This window comes from Ochlerotatus camptorhynchus, unplaced genomic scaffold, assembly GCF_037179485.1.
Source record: "Ochlerotatus camptorhynchus isolate MF236.1 unplaced genomic scaffold, CSIRO-AGI_Acam_v1.1 ptg000631l, whole genome shotgun sequence".
NCBI classification, from domain to species: Eukaryota; Metazoa; Arthropoda; class Insecta; order Diptera; family Culicidae; genus Ochlerotatus; species Ochlerotatus camptorhynchus.
In genome coordinates, this window is record NW_027041110.1 from 586,304 (window position 1) to 609,459 (window position 23,156).

Here is a 23,156-nt window from a genome sequence, read left to right on the forward strand (position 1 = left end):
GTGCAGAGTCACGAGGGCACGATTTTTCAGGGGCTTCCGCGTGGGATGATTGGCGATATCTGTTGAAAAGAAACCTTTATCCAGTGGGGCGACGACCCACATTCGGTTTGAGCTATGCTTTTCTATGCAGACATTTGGATTTTCTTTGGGATTTTTTGGAGATACATTAATTTATATCATCCAAGAAGTGATGCAAGAAGATGTTTTGAAGAGCTGTGTTACGTTCGTGGGTTTTTGGGCTCATTCTTTTAATGTGTGTCTAAGTTTCAAAGTCTCAAGAAATTTACAATTTCCGGTATTTCATTTAATTTTAAATAGCATACAGGGGAAACACTCCTATTGTTGCGGTACGTTAGAAGTGTTAGGTTCCTATTGTTTTGTAGGTCTGTATGTATGTATGTATGCCTGTAAGATAGCCACCATCCCTTCGAAAATCTTGTCTTGTATGCAGCTCCACTTGATAGCAAGATCAATTTGAGCTACCGATCTGAATTCACAATATCGCTGTATGAAGTGCCAAAAACGGAGGGGTGGACCCGTAAGCAGAGACACTTACGCGAAATCCACGGGAATTAAAGAATCTCCTTCCAACGATACGATTCAACAAATCGAATAACGCAATTCGCAATACTTATTAAGCTTCCTACAGGATGGTTTGTAAAGAAAGGCGCGTAATCTCACTGAAACTGTTGGTGTTGAATTCACACCACCACAATCGAATCGGTACAATAAAGAAAATGATAGTGTTTATTCAAGACTCCAAGACTCCGGTTGTCATACCACTCCATCTTCCAATTCCAGGTCAGATGATACCCTGATGCTCCCTCCCAACCCAGTATATAGTCAGTGAAATTATAATAGTAAATGACGCATTTCGCGCCAATTCGTATTCGGAGCTGGCAGCACCCTCTCAGATTTCAATGAAGCTTTCTGGATGTGTGGACCTTGACTAAATATGCCACTTGGCATACTTAGTTTTTTGCAAAATTTATCTAGACTAACATTTGAGAAGGGCCAAACTTTTTCTGCCGATTTTTTTCAAAAAAATATTATGGAAAAATGACAACTCCTACAAAAATGTGTTGTATGGATGACTTTTAGGAAATTGTCCAAGTTATCGAAAAAAAATACTGGAAAAAATTTCATTTGAGACCTACACTGAAAAATATCGATTTTTATTTAAAAAAAAAATGGCCATGTTCGATTTGGATGAAACTTTGCCTCAAGATAGGTAATTATGTTTACTATCAACCGTCCATACATCGCGAGATGGGCACTTTTAAGGAAAAAAAAGTTTTTCTTACAAAATATTTTTCATGTCTGAACTGATATGATATGGAAAGGGCTCATGATGCATTTCTCGCCAAATCGTATTTGGAATTGGCAGCACCCTCTCAGAGTTCAATAAAACTATTTGAACATGTAGGCCTTGCCAAAAAAATATCATTCCCTTATTCTGTTGTCTACTACTGATGCAAAATTTGATAATATGTGAGAGAAAAACGACAAGATTTTTCATGTATCATTTATTTATATATTTTCAATGTTTTAAACCTATTTTCATACATGCTATTTTTTTTTTCCTTTTCCCAATCAAGTTAAATATTTTTGGTTCATCTTCTTAATTAGAATACCTTTTTGCCGCTACTTTGTCACCAGTTATAGGCACAAAACTGTGGAATTTCTGTGTGCCAATATTGTTCTTCGAGTTCTTCTGACAATTTCGATGTACTGTTCAGTGGATATGTACTCGAAACGTAGTTTTGTGATATTTTTATCTGTTTGTTCAACTGTCCAGTTATATAATTCTCGTGGAGTTGTTATGGTGTTTTCATAATCTCGAGCAAGACTAGCTATCTTTGCCATTCGCCAGAGAGTGCCACCAATGGCATCACAGGGACCTTTTCCATGAGACGTTGCAAAAAAAATACCATTCTGCTTCTAATCCATGCTTTGACTGAAATCTACACAGACTAGCAAAGTTTTTTTATTTTTGTATTGTGATGCTGCCCCATCTGACATAAAAGTAATCTAAAAAATCTATCATTTTTGAGATGAGCAACTGAACTGCAACTGTATCGTGAGTCATTACTTCTGATATGATAATGAAGCTAACATTTTCAAGTTTATTGTCTATCTTATAATAAACTTCAAATGGATGTATTGTTGCTTGAGAATTATTCCAGTGATATCCTTGAGCAGCGTTTTGGATAATGAATGAATAATTTTCAGAAAAATCACAAATTGCTAGAATTTCGCCTTCTTTTAATGATTCATTTTTATTTCTTAGAAAAGATGACTGTTGTTTGTAAATAAAGTCATAAGTTATAAGTTTGTTAATGTTATCAATGAGATACGGAACAAATTCATCAACAGGCTTGATAATCGTTTCCAAATTACAACGATCAGTATTCAGCCACTGTTGAAACACAACATCTTGTTTGTCATTTGATTATAATAGCAAAGTAAGTTCCTCTTCAATATGTTCATTGGAAGCAAACGTTTCGCAAGCACGGAAAAAGCAATCAGTTGTTCTAGTAGAAACATTACAAAGCATTTGTTTCTATTATTGCATCTTGTGACATAATTCTTAAACTGTTGATTATTAACTTTACATTTTAATGAATTGTACAAATACATACATTATGTATACCAGTAGAATCAAGCAAAATGCAATGTTTTGGTCGCAATTGTGTAAATACAGTGAAACCAATATTAATATCTTTATATTTATCAACAAAAATCATGTACGCTTCTTTGAGGGACATCATTAACAGGCGTATTTGAACGTGTTCTTTTCGTCCATTTCTAAACTCGGAAACAAAATCATTTGTTCTGGACATAGGTCTACTAATATCATTATCATCAAAAAATTCCCTAACTAGTTTTTTGTATCATCGTTGATCCCATGCCCACTTCTTTTGTTGGGTGTGCTTAGAATACCCTGCTCATTAACAAGGCTCTTCACCTGCCTCACCATGTACGTTGGTGCGTTGAATTCTGCTACAATTTTATTCACGGACCAAGACTTTGGCAATACTGATAATACTGTTATCTGACCTTTTCTGTCAGCTGTAGGGGAATTGAACTTCTCCTTTAGCTGCACAATCATTTGTTCGTATGCCTCTACTTTGCTAATGTCTATGTATTTAGGCCAAATATATTTTTTCGCACTGCTTGTGTAATTTCTAGAGATTTTATTGAACGATAATCCTCCTCATGTTCCTCGATGAAATTGGAGATAAATTCAACGTTTCCACAAAGCCATTAAACTTCTCAACATTGTATGGGCGTTGCAGATCATCTGCTGATGGAACTGACTCCAATGATGGAACCGATGGTACCGTATCTGAAGGAAAGAAGATGAAAAAATAATCGATCTAATTTCCGTCCTACTAAGCACAACCCGCACTTTTGGAATATTTCTGTTCAAGATGACTTTTAAATTTATTCACCTTTCCATACTTACCGTTGGATTTGATAAGGAGCCTCAAATTGTTGAGATATTGCTTAAAATCTAATACTGCTTCTTGATTCTAAATTCGTTCTACGAGTTTCAATTCCGTCCAAACGCATTGAAACGCCATTAGATTTTTTTCGTCCTACGGATAAACGTAGAAAATGGGGATTCGCTAGGAGCGCTTCTTTTGTTTTGAGAACAATGGGCGTAAATATTCATACAATGCGCTCTAACTGGATTTATGTTGTAGCTAATGAACTAACGCATCGGAACAAACCTATTATTGATTTTTGCACGGTGAAATCATTGATATTATGGGCGATTACGACGAAGCAGCGCTCTACCCTAAGTGCAGTTAGGAGGTTGCAGTTAAAAGTTGATAGAATCATCAGGATGACTGTTCTTACCTAGCTCATCTACGGATTGATGGCCACTCATTGATGGACCTGGATCATCACTATGCTGCTGCCCACTAGTTGACGGTTGGATATTTACTTCATTTCCAACCGATCGGCGTTTTTTCATAACTGGACTTCTATTATGAGATATCACGCTACGGCATGACTCACAAATGCTCATCGTTTCATCAATTTCGTGGTTATATCCCATAGAATGTATTTGTTCTACCATCGTTGACGATATGGCCCGTAACTTATTTCGGTTGCATCTCGGATTATTTATATTTGCACAACATTTCAATCCTTTAAGCCTTAATTTACTACTTTGGTCCATGATAATAATTTTACTACAACTTGTCTTCACAATTTTCGTTATCAGATTGACTGCTGCTTGTATGAAATCAACCTTAGTTTTATAGTGCTCATAGGTAGAATGAAGTGGTAGGTATATAATGTTAATGGTTTAGGTATAAATAACAGAAGGGCATATAGAATTATGATGCGATACGTTGACTTCCCAAATCGTTGTTGATTCGAAAGAAGATCTCAATTTAATTTTATTCATACCTAATTCTTTACGGATAATTTGAGCTAAGAATTCTAAGTTGCTATAGGAGTATCGGATTTTGCCTAAGTAGTAGACAATATAATCAATTATATTATTTTCTAATGATATACGCCCTTTTCATATGGAATTCTCGATTAATCCAAGTGATTAGTTGCTGATTAGACAAAATTGAATCACAAATGGAGCTTCATTGGGTTCTGAGATGATTTTGAGCTTCACTGGTAGGGTAGAGAACTACTTCGGCCTAATCGCCCATTTTGGGCCTATCGAGCAGAGAACTTCAAATAAATCCATGATTTCAGAGTTAACACGTCAATTATGCGTTTGGTACGATACTTTTGTTAATAAGCTTCCAAACGAATGCAATGAGCACGTGTGATATGAATGTTTGCACACATTATTCCCAAAAACAAAAGAAGCGCTCCGAGCGAATCATGTTTTATCTTCATCCGATAAGCCGAAGTGAATTCATTGGCGCTTCAATGGCGTTTCAATGCGTTAGGCCGAGTTTAGAATCCGTAGGCCTTGCTTGGCGTCAAGAAGCACTGTTAGACTTTTGACAATATCTAAACGATTGGTTTCGCTTTATCAATCGTACGGTACATACGGAAAGGTAAATAAATTTGGAAACCATCAGTAATAATAACATTCCGTTTGGTGCTAAAATGCGCTAGATTAAGAAAGACTAAGTGCGGGTTGTACTTAATAGGCTGGAAATGGGGTAGTTAACCCTAGTACAGACAAAATTTTGCTTTTTTCAGAAACATTTCCTGCTTTCTACAAACTGGGTCGGTTTTCCTCCATAGCTTGAAGGTCAACCTGAAAAATCACATGGCACGTGTTATGCACAAAGACAGCAGAGCTAGTAATTTTCATTCGTATTTGCACAGGAGTTCTACTACAAACGCCATCATTCATCAGGATTCAACTGTTCTGGCTTAAATTAGTTGCACTGAATAAAGCCTTACATATTTCAATACAGCTAAATCGTAGTAAACATGACAGTTTGACGCAACCATATGACGTAAAGATTTATTATAAACCATGATCCGACGAATGATGTCATACTGGTGCGGGTGGGAAGGTGTAGAATTCCTCCCGAAAGAAACTTTTTCATTCGCATTACGTAGCTGTCTTCCTAGTTGGTATGCGAACTTTTCATAAAACAGCATCCTATCGCCTCACAAAGGGGGTGGCTGATTAATGACGTGATGAATGAAAATTTTGCACTCCCGGACTGTGTGAAAATCACGGTCTTCCCTTCCTCGGCTGCAGAAGATGATGCCGGAGGATGAGATGCGGAGAGTTGTAACAAATTGGAACGATGCCAGCAAGATGTTCGGTGGCGGTTGCGACTGCTTTGTCTGACTGCCCCGTCGCGACGCGTTAAACAACCTAGATTAGCTGTCGTAATGAGAAATAGATCTAGCGCGTTATTCAAGGTCGAAAATTTAATGATTCACGGGTTTCTAATTGCTCCTTTCTTTCTCTTCTGCTTTCAGGTACTATCAGCACTAGACATCCTGCAGCCACCGCATCTGGACTTCTTTCAAGAAATGTATCCTTTTCCAACACTTAAATCAGACAATTTCTGCCTACTAAATCTATGGACAATCCGCATTCGAACGAAACATCCGCAAACTCCTCTCGGTATAATCCCACATTTTCCGCAAGATTCGATGGTTGCACATTTCAACGCAGCTCAACGCGTTGTTGAGCAGTGCTCGAAAAAGCCAAAACCAAAGCCAACCACCGCACTCTGTTGCTCGCAAATCATCATCGTTTGAAATCTTGTTTGGCACCAGCAAACAACACGGGAGCATATACACACTGACTACTGCTGCTGCTCTTGCTTCCAAACAAGTGCTCTCTTGGCAGTCCGAAACATGAAGAGCCAAACGAACCAGCTTGGTAGGGTGGGGGGGGGGGGATTTCTGCAATTTTGACCGAAATGGATTAACAGCTCATCTTCACACAATCTCCTCGAGCTGTCTGGCAGCGTTATGCGCTAGCGTTGTCGTTCGGAGCTTCAGAATTGCTCGTTTTGTGTTGGCTGCTTTCTCTTAAAGTTCACCTTTCCATGGAACAAATTACTTAAAATATGATTTAAGAATAATCGTTCCATTTCGCACGGATCAATTTCGGAAAGGACATCAAACGTCAAATTAATGTGAGGTCATACTGATGCGAAAAACTTCATTAGCCGTTTGACTACTACAAGCCAATTCGGTTGAAAATTGGAGTTTTATTTCGATAAACTCTGTTTTAGTCTTGCACTGGAATGCAAGGCGTTTCCGTTTTAAATATGCGGACTAACATCAACCATCGATCTTGATTCTCAAAATTCCATGTCCACATATCTTTCTCTCCCGCTGTAATCGTATCTACATACCTTGACTACTAGCGCCTGCTTCCTACTGGGATGTGACCATTGTTTAATACCGTATCAAATCCTACCGCAGTGGCACTTAATTTCGGAAAAGTCATGCGACTCTTATCCCCTTGAATGGTGGCAGGCAAAAGATTTTATCACATCGAACATGAAATTTCATTTTCTATCCCAAGGATTTTTCATGTTGCCGTCGTATTCCGCCTAGCAGTCCGGATAGCCACCACTCACACATACACAACCGCACTGTTTGATGGTATGCACTTTGGCTTTGTTTGCCCTTGCTGGGTTGACGCTGCCTTTGGAAAGCATGGATCCCGTACTGTCCTGTTTCCGATGTTTCCGCTGACGAGAGAAATCTCTTCACGTCGTAGAGTTTAATTTGAAAATTATGCGAATAACAGCAGCATTCACCAGCAGACCCCGCATACGCATTCGGGCCACGGTAACGTTGGATCGGATTGTGACCTTGGCTGCTATCAAACCCCTCCTATATTTCCCAGTCGGAAGCAGCAGGGATATTTACAGATGAGCTCGTTCCCGATGGTTGGAGTGTTTTTTCTGCAGAAATGCAATTTGCTCTGTGAAAGCTGTGACAGTGAGACAGTGATTAAAAATATGAATAACATAAAGGGTGTCCATGATGAAATTGCCACACACAAAATTGATTCGCAAAATTCGAGTTTTCATCCGATTGCCATCAAATTTTCAGGGATTGAGAAATAACTATTAAACTTCATTTTACCATTTTACTCGTATTTTATTTACAGTCCATACGCAAATGCCCGCACCTTGGCCTTAACTCCGGCCATAAGATTCTGCACAACCTGTGAATCAACCGTTTTTTGCATGTAAACCCATACTTTCTTCAGTTCCTCGACTGTCTTCACTACTTTAGGTCGTTTAAGAAGGTGCTGCTTCATAATCGCCCAGTACTTCTCGATGGGGCGGAGCTCCGGAGTGTTGGGAGGGTTGAACATTTTCGGCACGAAATTGACCTTATTGTCCGCATTCCACTTCAGCACGTCCTTGGAGTAGTGGCATGAGGCCAAATCCGGCCAGAAGATTGTTGGGACGTTGTGGGCTTTCAGGAGAGGAAGCAGCCGCTTCTGGAGGCACTCTTTTATGTACACCTGTCCGTTCATCGTGTCCTGGGTCACGAAAGGTGCACTCCGCTTCCCGCACGTGCAGATGGCTTGCCAAACCAGGAAATTCTTCGCAAATTTGGACATCTTCTGAGTGCGGAAATGCTCCGGAACGCTGAACTTATCCTTGGCCGTGAAAAACAGGTTGCCGGGGATCTGTTTGAAGTCAGCCTTCACATATGTTTCGTCGTCCATGATGCAGCATTCAACTTTCGTCAGCATGTTGAGGTACAACTTCCTGGCACGGGTTTTGGCGGACTTGTTCTGCTTCTCGTCGCGATTAGGGGCCTTTTGTACCTTGAACGTTCGAAGCCCAGCCTTAGTTTTGGCCTTCTGGACAAAACTTCGACTTAGGTGCAGCTTCTTAGCCACATCCCTAACGGAGGCGTTCGGATTTCGGTTGAAGGCCCCAACTACGCGGTTGTGATTTTTGGTGTACTTTTTTCTTCACTTCTGGGCTTCCGATCGGTGGTCAACCGTTCCTCGAACCGCTTAATCCCTCGCGACACCGTGGAATTCACGATTCCCAACGTTTTAGCGATGGAACGATGCGAGAGATCCTTGTTCTCGTGATGAATGCGCAAGATTTTATTACGCACGAGCTGTTCTTTCAACTCCATTTCCGCGAGTTTTTATCACAGGACTTTAAAACTTGCAGTATGTAAATAATGCACTATGAACTAAATCCACCCAAATTTTCATTAAATTCTACCCAACGGTTAAAAAGTTAGAGCAATTTCATAGTGTGGCAATTTCATCGTGGACACCCTTTATCAGGAATATCATGAATAATCTAGCAGGAAAATCTTCTGAGAACAACCAGGTGAGACTAGATCAGGGGTTTTAAAACTTTTCAATCTACGAAGCACTTTAAGAGATAAAAGTCAGTATCAGGAGTCGAGTATTACTACAAGACACTGAAGAAGTCTGCACATTGTAGACGAAATACGCGTATGGGTCAAGGATAAGCAAATAAGGTAGTGGAATTAAATGGAAATTACTAATCCTTCTCTCTTTCTATATAATCAGGATAGCCACTGAGTTAGGAACTCGATTGGAACCTTAAATTTAGTTTATACCCATACCAAATCTAAGTTCAATATCTCGAATATTTCTCTAAGCACTGAATTCTTAACTTTTCCTTAGTATGGTATTACGGTAGACTCGATTATGCATTCAAGTTAATCTTGTGAAAATGTTGGTTGATTCAGAAGCTGGCATGACACCATTTATGTTTCGTTTTAAAAAGGTCACCAATAACTACATTAAAGTAAAGTAAAGTAATGCAGCGTTAATATAATTTTAATTTTAATGAAATTCAAAGATTCCGTGAATCATCCATTCTAAAATATTTATTACAGTTCACTCTACAAGCTCACGGCCGATGAGATCAATTTAAAATTGAGGTGTTTTTCACTGAAAATCGCATCAAAGTAGGTCGAATTTTAATTTTACTTTATTTACGCGGTGATGATGTTGGTTCACTCCCAACAATTTAAAAAAAAAAAATAAGTGTTTTCGAACGAAAGTGTAGCAAAAGTGCTTCTGAACGTGTCTCGCAGGTGGGTGTGGTGAATTCGTGCATTCCCGGTGATTGTGGAAATCCGTATCACAGGGCTGGTAGCAGGTCACTTTTTAGTGACCTGGTCACTATTTTGAAGCCAGTCACTAAAAAGCCACTTTTTACACCAAAAAGTCACTAAAGTCACTATTTCCCTAAAAATAGTCACTAAAGTCACTTTTTTACTACTAAAATAGAGAGAAATTTAAAAATATCAACAAAATGTTTAAATTGAGTACTTATCACTAAGACAGTCTACAGTAGTTTTAACAAAATATACATATCTGTTAAATTTAAAATTTGAACCAGGTGACCAGTGAACCGCAAAACATTAGAACACCAGGAAAACTATTGGGAAATGCCTTCAATTTCGATTAAAAATCATTTTCTCCGATACCTCTTTTCCCAGAAAATAAATTGTACACCTTGAAAACTTTCCAAAGGTATGTGATAGATTTTCAATGGATGATTAAGAACTTTAAAAAAATCCAAAGTAAATTTAAAGAGAATTTTAAAGGATTCTAGGGATGACACCAAGATATATCAGATGAGAATACCAAAGTACAGACTACGAAAGTCTAATGTAAAATTAAGTGTTCTGAGGACTGATTTTTTTTTATTATCTAGTTCGTTTATTTGTAAGGCTCAATCGCGTTAGATTTACGGAGCCGATTATTCATTGTTCTTTGTTTGTAACAAAATTCACTTAATTCTATGTCTAGTAGGAGTTGGGTCGAATACTCGCGGCTTACTCGAGATTAGAGGGGTACATTGTCGAAGGATAGGAAAAGGGGAGGAGCTTGGGAGTAGGGTTTCGTTGTCTCATCAGAGCGTTGTCGTCAGTATGAACGGTTCTAGATTCGTCTGGAGTTCGACCGGCTATGGTGACCAGTGGGCGACGATGAGACTCATCGAGACGACTGATTTCTTCATCTCTGCTTAAATCTTAAGCCAGGTTTTCCTATATGTATAGTTAAACTTGGCTTAACACATACCAGCGTCGCTTTTGATTATTGTTTAAATTATTAGAGACACAAAATTCAACTCCGAAACAATTTTGGAAATAATTCCAATATAATTGAGAGTGCATTTAACGAGAGTTCTGAGAAGAATTCTATGATGATTTGATGAGGATTCTAGGTCCAATTCTAATAAGAATTGAGGAGGTTAGAAGAAAAAAGGGGTGTAAGTGACTTTGATCTATTCTCTTCATCCACTTTCTCTTTTGATAGTCTAGCATCTAGCATCCAGAATGGCACACGAAGCAAGGAATGTGTTTTTGGAGCTGAATTATTAACGAAAGAGAAAGTCGATGAAGAGAATCGATCAAAGACACTTACATCCCTTTCCCTCTAACCCCCTCAATTCAAAATTAATTCTGAAATTCCAAGAAAATTCTAAAGAGTTAGAAGTAAATTCCTATAATTCCATTGGAAAAGTTTCAAAGTAATTCTGTGGTGGATTTTTGTTTTGAGAATTCTGAGGAAATACTATGGGAATTCTAACGAATTAAATTTACAATTGAATGCAAGAAAGAAGTCCAAGATTATTCTATGCAGAAATTTATGAAATTTCTGAGGTTAATTGCATGGAAATTCTAAGAAGAATTCAGATAAAGTTTAAATGGATTTATGGAAGGGCCCTTCAGGGAGTTCCTAGAAGAATCAATACTTATGTTATTACTTCATGCGTGAATTTAACGATGTACAGAATTGGAGATGCTTGACGTCAAATATCAGACTTAAAGTGGAGATTTTATACGACAGACGAGGAGATTAAATTATAAAGTTTATAGTTCCGTTATAGTACGGCAGTGTGAAAATTGTATAAACAAAGTAAAAAGCGAGCGAGCAAAGGACAATTTTGAGGAAGGTATGAATCGAGTAATTGTTTACGTCAGATATCGACTTGAGTGTAAAACAATCGATATAACTGTTTCCGCACATCGGATGTACATGAGCAAATCGGCGATCATCCCTTTTGCCAGTGATTAACGGATGAGCTTGGTAAAGGAGATGCTCTACCCGATTTGTACCTTCCTCAAAATTGTCGTTTGTTCGCTTTCTACTTTCTATACACAAACTTCACACTGCCGTACTATAACAGAAACTATCAACTCTTGACTTTCATCTCCTCATCCATCGTCTAAAATGTCCATTTTAATTCTGATATTTGATGTTAAGCATTTCCAACTACGAAAATAATCTATTTCCATGAATTTTGTTGACTGTTCTGAAAAAAATTCAAGAATGCAGTATTACTTTTGTAAAAGCTTATTTGCCTCTAAATTTAAGAGAAAGGAAGTTATTATAAAAAAGTTCTTGAGATCATTCTGAAGAAATTCTGAGAAAAGTTCTTAGCTAATTATCAAAGTTATCTACCTAGATATATCAAAATTTAAAAGATCTCAAACGCAGAATCAAATACAAGATCATAAAAAAATGGAAATTGCTAGTTACCATGCAACGTAAGCAAAAGTAAATTATTCAAATCACTTCAAATGCTCTTCACAGGAGATTCCGTTGTGAGCTTCGATTAAATTAGAGGAATTAATGAAATTTGACTTTAAGTTCCATGACATAAAAAGTTTATTTCAATATCATACCGTATTTGAATTTCTAAGTTACCATATAAATGGTTACTCATTTAGTATTTACAAGTCACTATTTGGTCACTATTCCCGTAATTTTAGTCACTAAAGTCACTACTATTATATCGCATCAGCACTACCATTGCCCACCGATTCTTTTTGTTTTTTTTTTTGTCGTTCGACGACGACGGGTGTGCTTTCGCGAGAGTGACGTTTATTGAATCCGTTTCTTTGAACGGGTGTGTTTCTCTTAACTAGCGTAAGTGTGCCTGCGATTATCGACCGTCCTCAGAAGTAGCCTCCCTAAAGGGGATCAGTGTTTTTATCACACATGGCTGTAGTAAATTGGATCATTCGGGTGAGACGGTTCCTTTTTGTTTGTTGAATTTTATTTTGAACAGGATTGGAATTTCAATTTAGGAGCTCGGCTAGCTTGGCGGCTGCCGCTTTTGCTTACTGAGTAGAAGATCGTGGGTTTACTCCCAAGCTCCTCGAGAACAAAACAATTACTATGGTCGCATCGCCTGCTTAAGCGAATCCTGACCCATCTCCTACCAAACTATCCAACTCCGTAGTATCTAAATCTGCGATTTGAAAAATAAAGCACTATTCCAGAGTTTTGATAATTTGTCAAGTCCAAGATCGTGATAGTTTTCCGAAAAGATTTCTGTGATAATCTTGAACAATGCCCTTGCCTCAAACATGTGATTTTTTTGTTAATTTTAGAACCTTGTAAAAATCAGTAAAATGGCAAAATAGCGAAAAAAAAATGAATTTTTTAATCGGCCTTCTCCGATTTATATGAATTTTTGCGTAATTGTTTGTTATGGCCAATGATTTACATTTTTGCTGAAATTCGGCCATTTTGGATCTTGTAAAAATTGTGTTAGTAATGTTGCAACATAACGTTATTGTAATGTAAAATGTGGTAATGTTTTAATGTTGGTTTCCCTCGAAGATGACTCTGAGCTCGAATAAGCGACCAATGCTGTTTTGGCAATATCACCGTGTATGGTCGCGATTTTGCAGCACTGCTTAGGACACGTTGAAATGCATTGTAATCTGAAACCACTAAAACCCAACGAAAGTGCAATAATTTATGTCGTTTCTAATGCAACGACGGCATTTCAGAGTGTGATTATCATACTCGTAAACCTCGTAACTGAGACGTGAAGGTGGAAAGTGGTCCGGCCATAAAACAGTAATTTCCCCACATGACATATATGACGTGCAGAATGGCAACAATTAGAGTACATGCTTAGACAAAACATGCAAATACAATACCTTTGATTTCGTCCTGCAGCACTTTTTGATGTATTTTAAGTTTCAAGCTATATACAATTCCAACGCGCTGCTACGGCGATACAAAGGATAAATCTCTCACTATGCAACAGTAACCACTGACTGCTGTGTAAAGCTACTGATTTTCAAAGAAGTTTCCACTTGCCTGAGTTGATACACTGCATAACGGAAGTTTTTGGCGCCTGAAGGTGGTGGAACGTGATTGCGTTAACAAGCTTTTAACAGCGTGAAGATACTGTGCCGCTCCACGTCACTCGTCGCCATACTTCCTGGGTCCTGTCCCAACAAGGTAGCAACAGCAATGTTGTGTCAAACTTGCAAAAGTAGTACTCCCCGCGCTGCCTTGTACGTGTGAGTGCGATTGTGTTGGTTCATGGTTGAATTCTTGGAATTTCCACTTCGTCGTCCACATTTTTACCCTGGATTACACTGCTTACGATACGCAAAATTCCCCGTAAAGCACACACCACTTGCACGGCCGATGAGAGTTACTCAGTAACTCGACTCACAATTGCAAAAAGTGGGGTTACTCAGTGAGTCGAATTCAATTTTCTTCACTTTTTCGGGAAAAAGTAATAAGGAGTTTACTTATGGACTTAGTGAAATATTTCTCGATTTTCCTCATATTCAAGAAGTTTTTCCTGAAAAATCGAGGACAATTTTACTCATTCACTGAGTAACCCCACTTTTTGCAATTTTGAGTCAAATTCAACTCAATTTTGAGTTACTCTTATTGTGGCCGGGTGTGCAGCAAAGCAAATCCTTTTCCGCACAACTACCACCCGCAGTGGGTTGGCTGGATGAGTGGCTCCACTGCTATCGACATCCCACGAGCTGCATGGGCATCACAGCGAACGGAAGCTGAGCGGATAGAAAATTGACACAAAATGGAGCAGTAAGTGGAAAACTTATCCCGACCGCCATTGAGTGGTTGGTAGCACACGAACGACGACAGGACGAACAGTGCAGTTAAGTTGAGTCAAGTGTTTGAGCGCAGGCAGGCACGCAAGGAAATACAAGCGTGGGAAGATATAAAGGTAGCCCAGAGGCAGAAACAGCTGGTTACAAGTTGTTTTTTTTTTTTTACTCCTGCGTTTGGCATCTGGAGTGCAGTGAGTAGATAGTTCAAGCACAGTTCTCAAGAATCTCTTGTTTTACCCAGGCCAACTATGGAAATTTTGACTGTGTGGACGCGGAATGAGGTATTTCCGGTAGGATAGAGGTGGGACTATCATCCAGTTGCCTTTTTACAGTTTTTGCGGTTGGATATGATTGGTGAATGGGGATTTAGTAGTTGTTGTTGAGCTACTACCGAGGACGTGGGTAAGTGGCCAATTCCGAAATATTATGAATCCGCTTCATGATACGTATCAAACTGCGTAAATTTCCAAAATATGATCATTGCTGCATTAATTGAGCAAATTAGACTTGCGATTACTTTTTGGATGGCCTTTAGTACTGAACTCCACCGTATGGTTACGCCAAAGTGTATTGAATGAATAAACTAGCTATAGTGTATCTCAAAATTGATCGCACAGCTGTATTTTATTTTTAGAAAAACGACTCTAAAAGTACAAGTTAAAAAGATACGTCTCTGAATTTTTGGCAGCTGACTCAGCATACATTTATTAATTATTGTCTCAGTATAAGGCATATTTGGTTGATTTTACAAAAAGTAAGAGCAATTTAAGGAAAACGTCTTCTTCTTGACGTTATTTTCTTGAAATAAAATGATCATAACTTCTTGAAATTTTTCTTATTTTTAGTCGAAGTAAGGATCATTCATAGGCCACTAATTTTACTAAAGTTCGTCCACTAGGTAAATAGGGCAGAGAACTACTTCGGCATAATCACCTATTTTGGGCCTATCGAGCAGAAAACATCAAATAAATCCATGATTTCAGAGTTAACAAGTCAATTATGGGTTTGGTACGATACTTTAGTTAATAAGCTACCGAGCGAAGTCAATGAGAACGCGTGGTATGAAGGTTTGCACCCATAATTCCCAAAAAACAAAAGAAGCGCTCCGACCGAATCAATTTTCATCTTCATCCGATAGGCCGAAGTGAATTCATTGGCATTTCAATAGCGTTTCAATGCGTTAGGCCGAGTTTAGAATCCGTAGGCCGAGTTTGGCGTCAAGAAGTAGGGTTAGACTTTTGACAATATCTCAACAATTGGTTTCTCTTTATCAAATCTTACGGTACACCAGTGGTGTCGCCCTAACCTCAATCTACCTGTTCAGCAACTTTCAAAACGTAATCAAATAAAACAATATTGGTATCAATTAATATAAATCAGTGGAATTATAAGACCCTGTGCCTTTTGAAACTTATTTGAATGTTAAAATAACCCTAAATAACGTTTGCAAAGCTGTTGAACAGGTAAAAAGTGAGGTTACGCGACGCCACTGCGGTACACACGGAAAGGTAAATAAATTTGGAAGCCATCAGTAATAATAACATTCCGTTTGGTGCTAACCTGCGCTAGATTAAGAAAGACTAAGTGCGGGTTGTGCTTAATACGCCGGAAATGTATTTAACGGTAGTTAACCCTAGTTGAAAATCGAGCGTTTTACTAAAATAAATCTAATTTTATACAGGCTCTTCCAATAAAGATCAAAACTATAGCAATAAATCAATAAGCATCTGTTCAACCACCAGTCACGATTAAAAAAAATATCTATTCACCAGTTTTCAAAAAACTGTCTTCTAGGGTGATAAATTTTGAGATACACTGTATATATCTCTGGAAGATGACAATACACGGCCGTCGAAAACAATTCGAAATTGAGTTGGATTTTACTCTTTTTCGTAAAAAGAGGACGTACTCAAAAAAGACCATTGTGTAAAATTTAGCATTTGACGAAGATTTAGGAACCTGACTGAAATCCAGCTCAATTTTTATTAGATTTTAATGGCTTTTCGGGTAATATCCGATAAACCGAGGTTTTACCGGGGCAATAAAATATATTATAGGGGAAATGGCTCTAATGTTGGCCTATGGATCTAAGATTGGGCCCATCGCTAAAAATCTGCTATTTATCAATTTTATCTAGACGAACGCGTCATTTGGACGGTACTAATGGATATTTTTGGACGCTATTAAAAATTTAGTCGATTGCTGAATTTATGTATGGGCCCAAATTAGGGGCATTTAGGCCGACATTACATCCATTTCCCCTATATAAATAATATGCTTCACTCTTTCGTTTTTACGGAGACATAACTTTTAGCCAGTAAGTGCGCATTTGCGCCAGAGAAGGCTACTAATGTATTTTTAAAACATTACGAATGAACGAAGGATGCTTCAAAGCTACAACAGAGGATTAAAACAAAACTTGTTTAAACAATAAGTTTTTTAAAACATCATCATTTGCATCAAAGTTTGCTAATAGAAATGATGAAGCTTTATCAAAGCCTTATTGGCATTGACAGCTACTCTGTAACTCTCTACGCATAAGCATCTGTCAGTCTGTGTGTTAAACATATGGTGGGCTTTGTCTTTTCCTTTCAGTTCACCGAAAAAATCCCTTAAGAAACCGTCAATCTTTGCGTGAAGAGGTGGTGGCTCGACGGTTATTTTAGCGCCAGTTTCCGATGGATCAAGGGATTGCATCTTATCTATATCTGTTTTGAGAGATTTTAGCCGAGTTCGGCAAAAAAATAGTGCCGAGAATCCAACAGCCTAGCTTTCGGCAAACATGCCGGTAAAACATTGAATTACCGTGAGATCGGCAAAGCCAAATTACTCAAAGCCTTCGGAAAATTGTCTACCGTTCATTGTTTTTTTTTTTTGTGAATCACTTCAGTTTTTTTTCACATTTTTTTGCTTTTATTTGTAATAATTATTGAGATTTTGAAGAGGAAAAAAAGGGGGGTATAATTTAGCAACTTAACAAAACGTCCTCTATTTCAACCTTCTTTTCAGCTTGGCTAGCACTTTCACTTTCCATGCGCTCCTAACAGAGTGGTCGATTTCATTCTGACAGTTATTTTACGTATTCTCGGCAAAACGAAAGTCGACAGATATTTTAAGTATATTCGGCAAAGTAAAATGTGAGTGCCGTAAGTTCGTTAAATTATTTTGCTGATTTCGGCAGTTTGAGATTTTTCCAATTAGATCAGTGACTACTATTGACGAGGCTTGGTAAATGATTGTTTTTACCAAAATTTTGCTAAAACCAGATCCGATTTTCAGTAAACTATTATATGTTCAACGAAACATCGGCAAATTTTCCGTTTACTGAACTGTTCGGCAATATATTTCACCGAGGACAGATTTTGATTTTAAGTGTGTAGAGTTCCCATTACGTAGATAGTCGTCCATATCAATAAACAAAAGTTGTATGGAACGTGGACACTCGCCAACCTCCCCCTTAACAGTCTACTCTACATAGTTTATGGGAAGCTCCTAACACTTCAAAATTCCTAGAACATAAATATCAGCTTTGACAAAATATCCAATTAGAAGCTTTGTGCTTTAAAAAATACGAAGTTAAGGGGAAATAGGGGTAATATGAGCAAAGAGGGTAAAATGAACGATTCACATTTTTAACGTTGAAATCATCAATATTTTGAAAATGATCGAATCGGAAAAACTCGACCTTCTTCGATTTGTATGAATCTTTGTGTAATTGCTATAGGCAATGATTCACATTTTTGCTAAAATTCAACCATTTTGGTGAAATTTTTTCAAAATGGTGTCCTTGGTTCAAGTTTGGAAACAGCATTTTTGATCGAAATGATGTCTGAGACAAAGTTGTACAGAAAACCCAACATCTTCCTGATAAAAAAATATCAAAATCCTACAGTTGGACTATTTTTTTTTTCAGTTTCATATTGTTGGAAAAAATATCCAATCCTGTTTTTTTTCTAAATCTAGGATAGATTTTCGAACTCACAAATCTCTAAAAAAAAATCATATTTTAAGTCTCTAAACACATGTTAAAGCCCAGAATAATTGGAATTAAAATTCTGTTTAAGATTTATGTTAGCACAGATCACGATACTTTTAAAAAAAAAGTAGAAGCGTATGTGCCTAAAGGCACCAACGGAAGCTTGATGTAGGACCGCTAGTGGACGGAACAAATATGTTGATCATTTAGCTCTTAACTCTTTCGGTTTTTGAATTGGTGGCCCTGAAAAGGGCCGCTTTTTTTCTTGATTTGTTTTCCGTCGATCTTGTTTTCCGTGCTGAGCACCAATGCTACCGACGCCAGGAAGGCAGCTCCCACACCTGAACCTTACCTATCGACCCATCAACTCATGAACCGGGGACCAACGGCTTTACTTCCTTTCCGAAGGAAGGCGTGATGAGAGATGTTATGCCTCAGAACATCCCGGCGGCGCCGACTGGGATTGAACCCAGGCCTGCTGGGGTGAGAAGTAATCACGCTTTCCACTACACCACCGGCGCCGCTTAAAAGGGCCGGTTGTTTTTCAAATAGTGGCCACACTTTTGGTCGGTGCTTTCGTCGTCGTCCGTCGTCTTCGTATTGGTGCGATGCGTGCTGTTCCACTCATACGTCGTGTAAGACGCTTATCCATCCGTTGCTCGAAAGCAAATGACGAAGAAAACTACTACTACTAAAATGTTTGTATATTTACTTATTGTCTTGTGGTTGACAATTATTGTACATTTTAATTGATTTAGCCCGAAAGCTCTTCATCTTGAGTGATTATGTCTGTAACAAATTACTGTTTGATTTTAATTTTACATTGTAATAGTTTACATTTTGCTTTTAAGGAAAGCATATTTGTTGATTTTAATAAGAAGATTTGATATTCTACCTACTTAAACTAGTTGCCCAACCTAACGTGCCAGATCCCTAATGATCTGTTGATCGGATCGCATGCAGCAATCTCTGAACGTTTTGATAGTAGCAGTTCTCCGTAACGCCAAGGTCTGAAGACCAGCCAGGCGGTGGACCTCAGAATTTCTAGTACGCAGTGCACTGTTGAGGATCATCCTCAGGATCTTCTTCTGGATCCTTTGTAGTTTGAGGTGATGAGAATGTGCGCAGCTCTCCCAGGTTGGCAAGCCGTACTCTATAACGGGTAGACAGCAAGCTTGTTTTTCAGGGATAGGGAGGATCTCCTATTGATTAGCGGGTACAACAACCTTATCAAGATGTTGCATTTTGTTTTTGTTTTGTCAACATGCTCCCTGTAAATCAGTTTGCTGTCGAGTGTTACTCCGAGGTAGACTACCTCTTTGGACCACTTCACCACTGTGCCGTTTAGGCAGATTTTGTTATTCTCAGACGGAACAAGTCTGGGAGATTTTGAGTGTGGAAAAATTATGACCTGGGTCTTCGCCACGTTGATACGGATCTTCCAGCTGTTAAAATACTCAGACAGGACATCCAAGCCTCTCTGGAGTTTGGTAGTCAGCACTCCGATGACCCTACCCTTGTAGACGATGGATGTGTCGTCTGCGAACAACGACAACGATCCAGCATCAGGGAGAGCCGGAATATCGGAGGTGAATAGATTGAACAGGATCGGCCCAAGGGTACTTCCTTGGGGCACACCTGCACCGATGTTAAAGGCATCCGAAGTGATGCCATTCAGAGAGACCTGCAAAGTCCTGTCTGATAGATAATTTTGTATGATCTTCACGAGGAAGATTGGAAGACCGTATCGATACAGCATACATTGTCAAACGCTTTCTCAACGTCTAACAATGCCATAGCAGACGTTTTTGAAACGGGCTTGTCCCGTCTAAGAATGTTTGTTACTCGGGTCAGTTGGTGGACGGTTGATCGACCTTTTCGAAAACCAAACTGCTCCTCGAGTAAGATGTTGTTTTCTTCGGCAGATGTTAGAAGCCGGCTGTAATCTGCCCTTTCGAAAAGCTTGGATAACCCTGAGAGAAGGCTGATGGATCGGTAACTTGAAGGAGGAGAGGAAGGATCCTTCCCAGATTTTCGAATGGGGATGACTTTAGCTAACTTCCAGCACAAGTAGCCAAGATTGAAAATCAGTGCCAGATGGTTGTAGAATCTGGAACTCAATTGCTAGAGCTCCAGACATCCTGAATCTGGGGCCTTCATGTTTTTGGACGTTTTGATATAAGCCAACAGTTCGTCAGCCGTGATCTCAGATTCCTCGGGAAAGATGTTAGGAACCTGTTGGAGGTTGGTTACATTTTCAGCAACCTCAGCTTCGTGAGGGCTGGTGATGTTTTTTTCCGAGATTGTGGGAGCTGACGAAATGTTGACCTATCGCGGCAGCCTTCTTTTCAGGTGTTATCAGGTGAATCACTGAACCGTCGAGACAATTCAGTGGAACCAGCGGTGGTATAGGCCTCGGTTTAGTTTTGAGGACTTTTGTTAGTTTCCAAAAGGGTTTTGCACAATCTGGGAGGGAACGGATGTTATTGGCAAAATTCTCATTTCTGAGTTCCTCCATTTTGGCTTTGATAAGTTTGGTTAGACGGTTGGAATGGGTCTTAAAGGTAGGCAGTCCAGTTCTCTGGAACTGCCTACGCATGGTGTTACGGAGTCTGATTAGGCTTTTAGTATTCTGATCAAGGTTCAGAGAATTACTCACCCGTCTGGAAGCTGGCACGTGTTGTTCGCGGGCTCGGGATACCGCCTCCTCGACGGCGCACAGAGATCTATCGATGTCATCAGTCGTCTCCAGTAGGGCACCGAAATCGATGGTTTCGTCGACGACTTATTGGAACCGATCCCAGCTTACCCGATGGTAATTCCATGAAATCGGTTAACGGAGGAGCCCACCTCGGCTACAACCGGAAAGTGGTTCGAGCTTAACTCTTGGAAGGCTACCGGTTGGGAGATGTTCTCCATGCTGCTGACGAATGACGAAGAAAACGATTTGGCAAGCCTTTTTATTATCGCTGATTTTCTCCTCCCTTCCTTTCATTTGTGATATTGTGAGCGATCAACCGAGAATTGAGCTCGCTCATGTGAGCATCAGCATGCGCAAAATGTCGTTTGTTCGATTTGCGCTCTATCGTTGCGTCCGTGTTTGGGATTTTTCGTTGCATGTCTGAATTTTGATTTTTTTTAATGTGACCCGCAGTATAGAAATTAAAGACGTAGTCCTACGTCAAAAAAAATCTTGCTTCCTATCAAGTTCAAGATTTTTAAAAACAATTCCTAATTTAATCTCTCCCTCTCAAATTCTTTATAATGACCCATTCAGCCCGATAGCGTTCGGCTATGCGACCTTAAAAAAATACAGGACTTTGATATTTTGTATATTCTGGCGCTTTACAATCATAAGAAGACTCGAGTCTAAAAAACGTTAGTTAAATTGATTCTAAATACCTCGAAAATAACATGATATTGCAATCATTGTTTTTACTAAATATAAAAAAACCGGGAATATTTGGAGATTTTAACCGAGAATTTTTTAATCAAAATTCACTAGCCTATAACTTAAAACAAAAAAGTTAGATTCCTGATTTAAGCTTATCATTTCTATAAAAAGAAGGTACATTTAATTATAAACAACTTTTACGAAGACTATCGCCCTAAAATGAATAGAAACGTGGAAAATTATTAACTCCTGCTAAATTGCACATTGTACATCAGATGTCAGAATATTGTGTATTCAGGATAGGGGAAAGTGGGGCAGTTTGGCCACCTTAAGGAAATCATAATTCAGTGGAAAATTCGAATGATTTTAACAAAATTTATAGTTTTAAGCCCTATTTACACACTAAGATGATTTTACAGATATCTGTAAAATTTTACCGAAATCTCAACAGCTGAACGTTCGGTAAACAATTTTACAGTTTTCCTGTAATTATTTACAGATATCTGTGAAAAATTCACAGATATTTGTGAAAAATTGCAGGAAATCTGCAAAACTGTTTACCGAACGTTCAGCTGTTGAGATTTCGGTAAAATTTTACAGATTTCTGTAAAAAATTGTAAGTGTGTACATCATTATCACAAATTGATCATATTGATACATATTAGAGTGGGTCATCGGTATATGGAAAAACGCAAACTTTACCTCACCAATCGAGAACAACCCTTTTTTGGTTCCATTTGTAGCTCCAAACAACTGTGCAAAATTTGGGGACGGCTTTCCGCATTGCGTTTGAAATTTGTATGAAAATTATTATGGAAAAACCAACTATTTTGCATTTTTATCCCTAGAGACCACAATTTTGCATGCAACTAAGTTAGTATAAATATAATCCAGAAAGTGCCTAACAACTTTGCCAAAGAAAGTACGGTGCTAGAATGTATCTAATAAAAGTAATAACTATTCAAATCACCAAAAATCTCTTTTTCTGCCAACACTGCCGGTGTACCAATGGGAGTCAGATTCCAAACTGAAAAAAATTTCGGAGTTTCTTATCTTGCGATTTGGTATGCTCAGACAAATTATTCAAAAACAATTGCTCTATCTCATATGGCATCACTCATATCACTAGAAGTGAAGCTTCGAACTGACATAACTTCAGAGTTTCTTATCTTATCGATTTGGTATGTTCAGATGAATTATTCAAAAACATTTGCTCAATCCCATAAGCGTAGTTAGAGAGCGGGGTGGGGGCTTACTATATGCAGTTTTTCAAACGAAAATTGTTGTAGTGTATATATTTAATATCCACTTGTCCGTTCATTTGTTAGTGAGGAGATGTTGTTTGAATTATTAGTCCAACTGCTATATTATTTCTTTATAAAGCTTTTGTTTGAAATATTAAACTGCCAATCGGGCCACCCGCATATAGAAAACACAGAAGTAGTCGTACGG

General features: G+C 38.5%; 1 protein-coding gene across 4 annotated transcripts in view; it reads left to right on the forward strand.

The window, feature by feature from the left end:
* nmo (serine/threonine-protein kinase nemo) overlaps positions 1-23,156 on the forward strand; it is a 288,733-nt gene that overhangs the window by 239,058 nt on the left and 26,519 nt on the right. For all 4 annotated transcript variants that reach the window (XM_065237560.1, XM_065237559.1, XM_065237562.1 and 1 more), the window contains exon 4: positions 5,929-5,984. In XM_065237560.1, the coding sequence (XP_065093632.1) occupies positions 5,929-5,984 (56 nt within the window). The remainder of the gene's footprint in view (positions 1-5,928; positions 5,985-23,156) is intronic.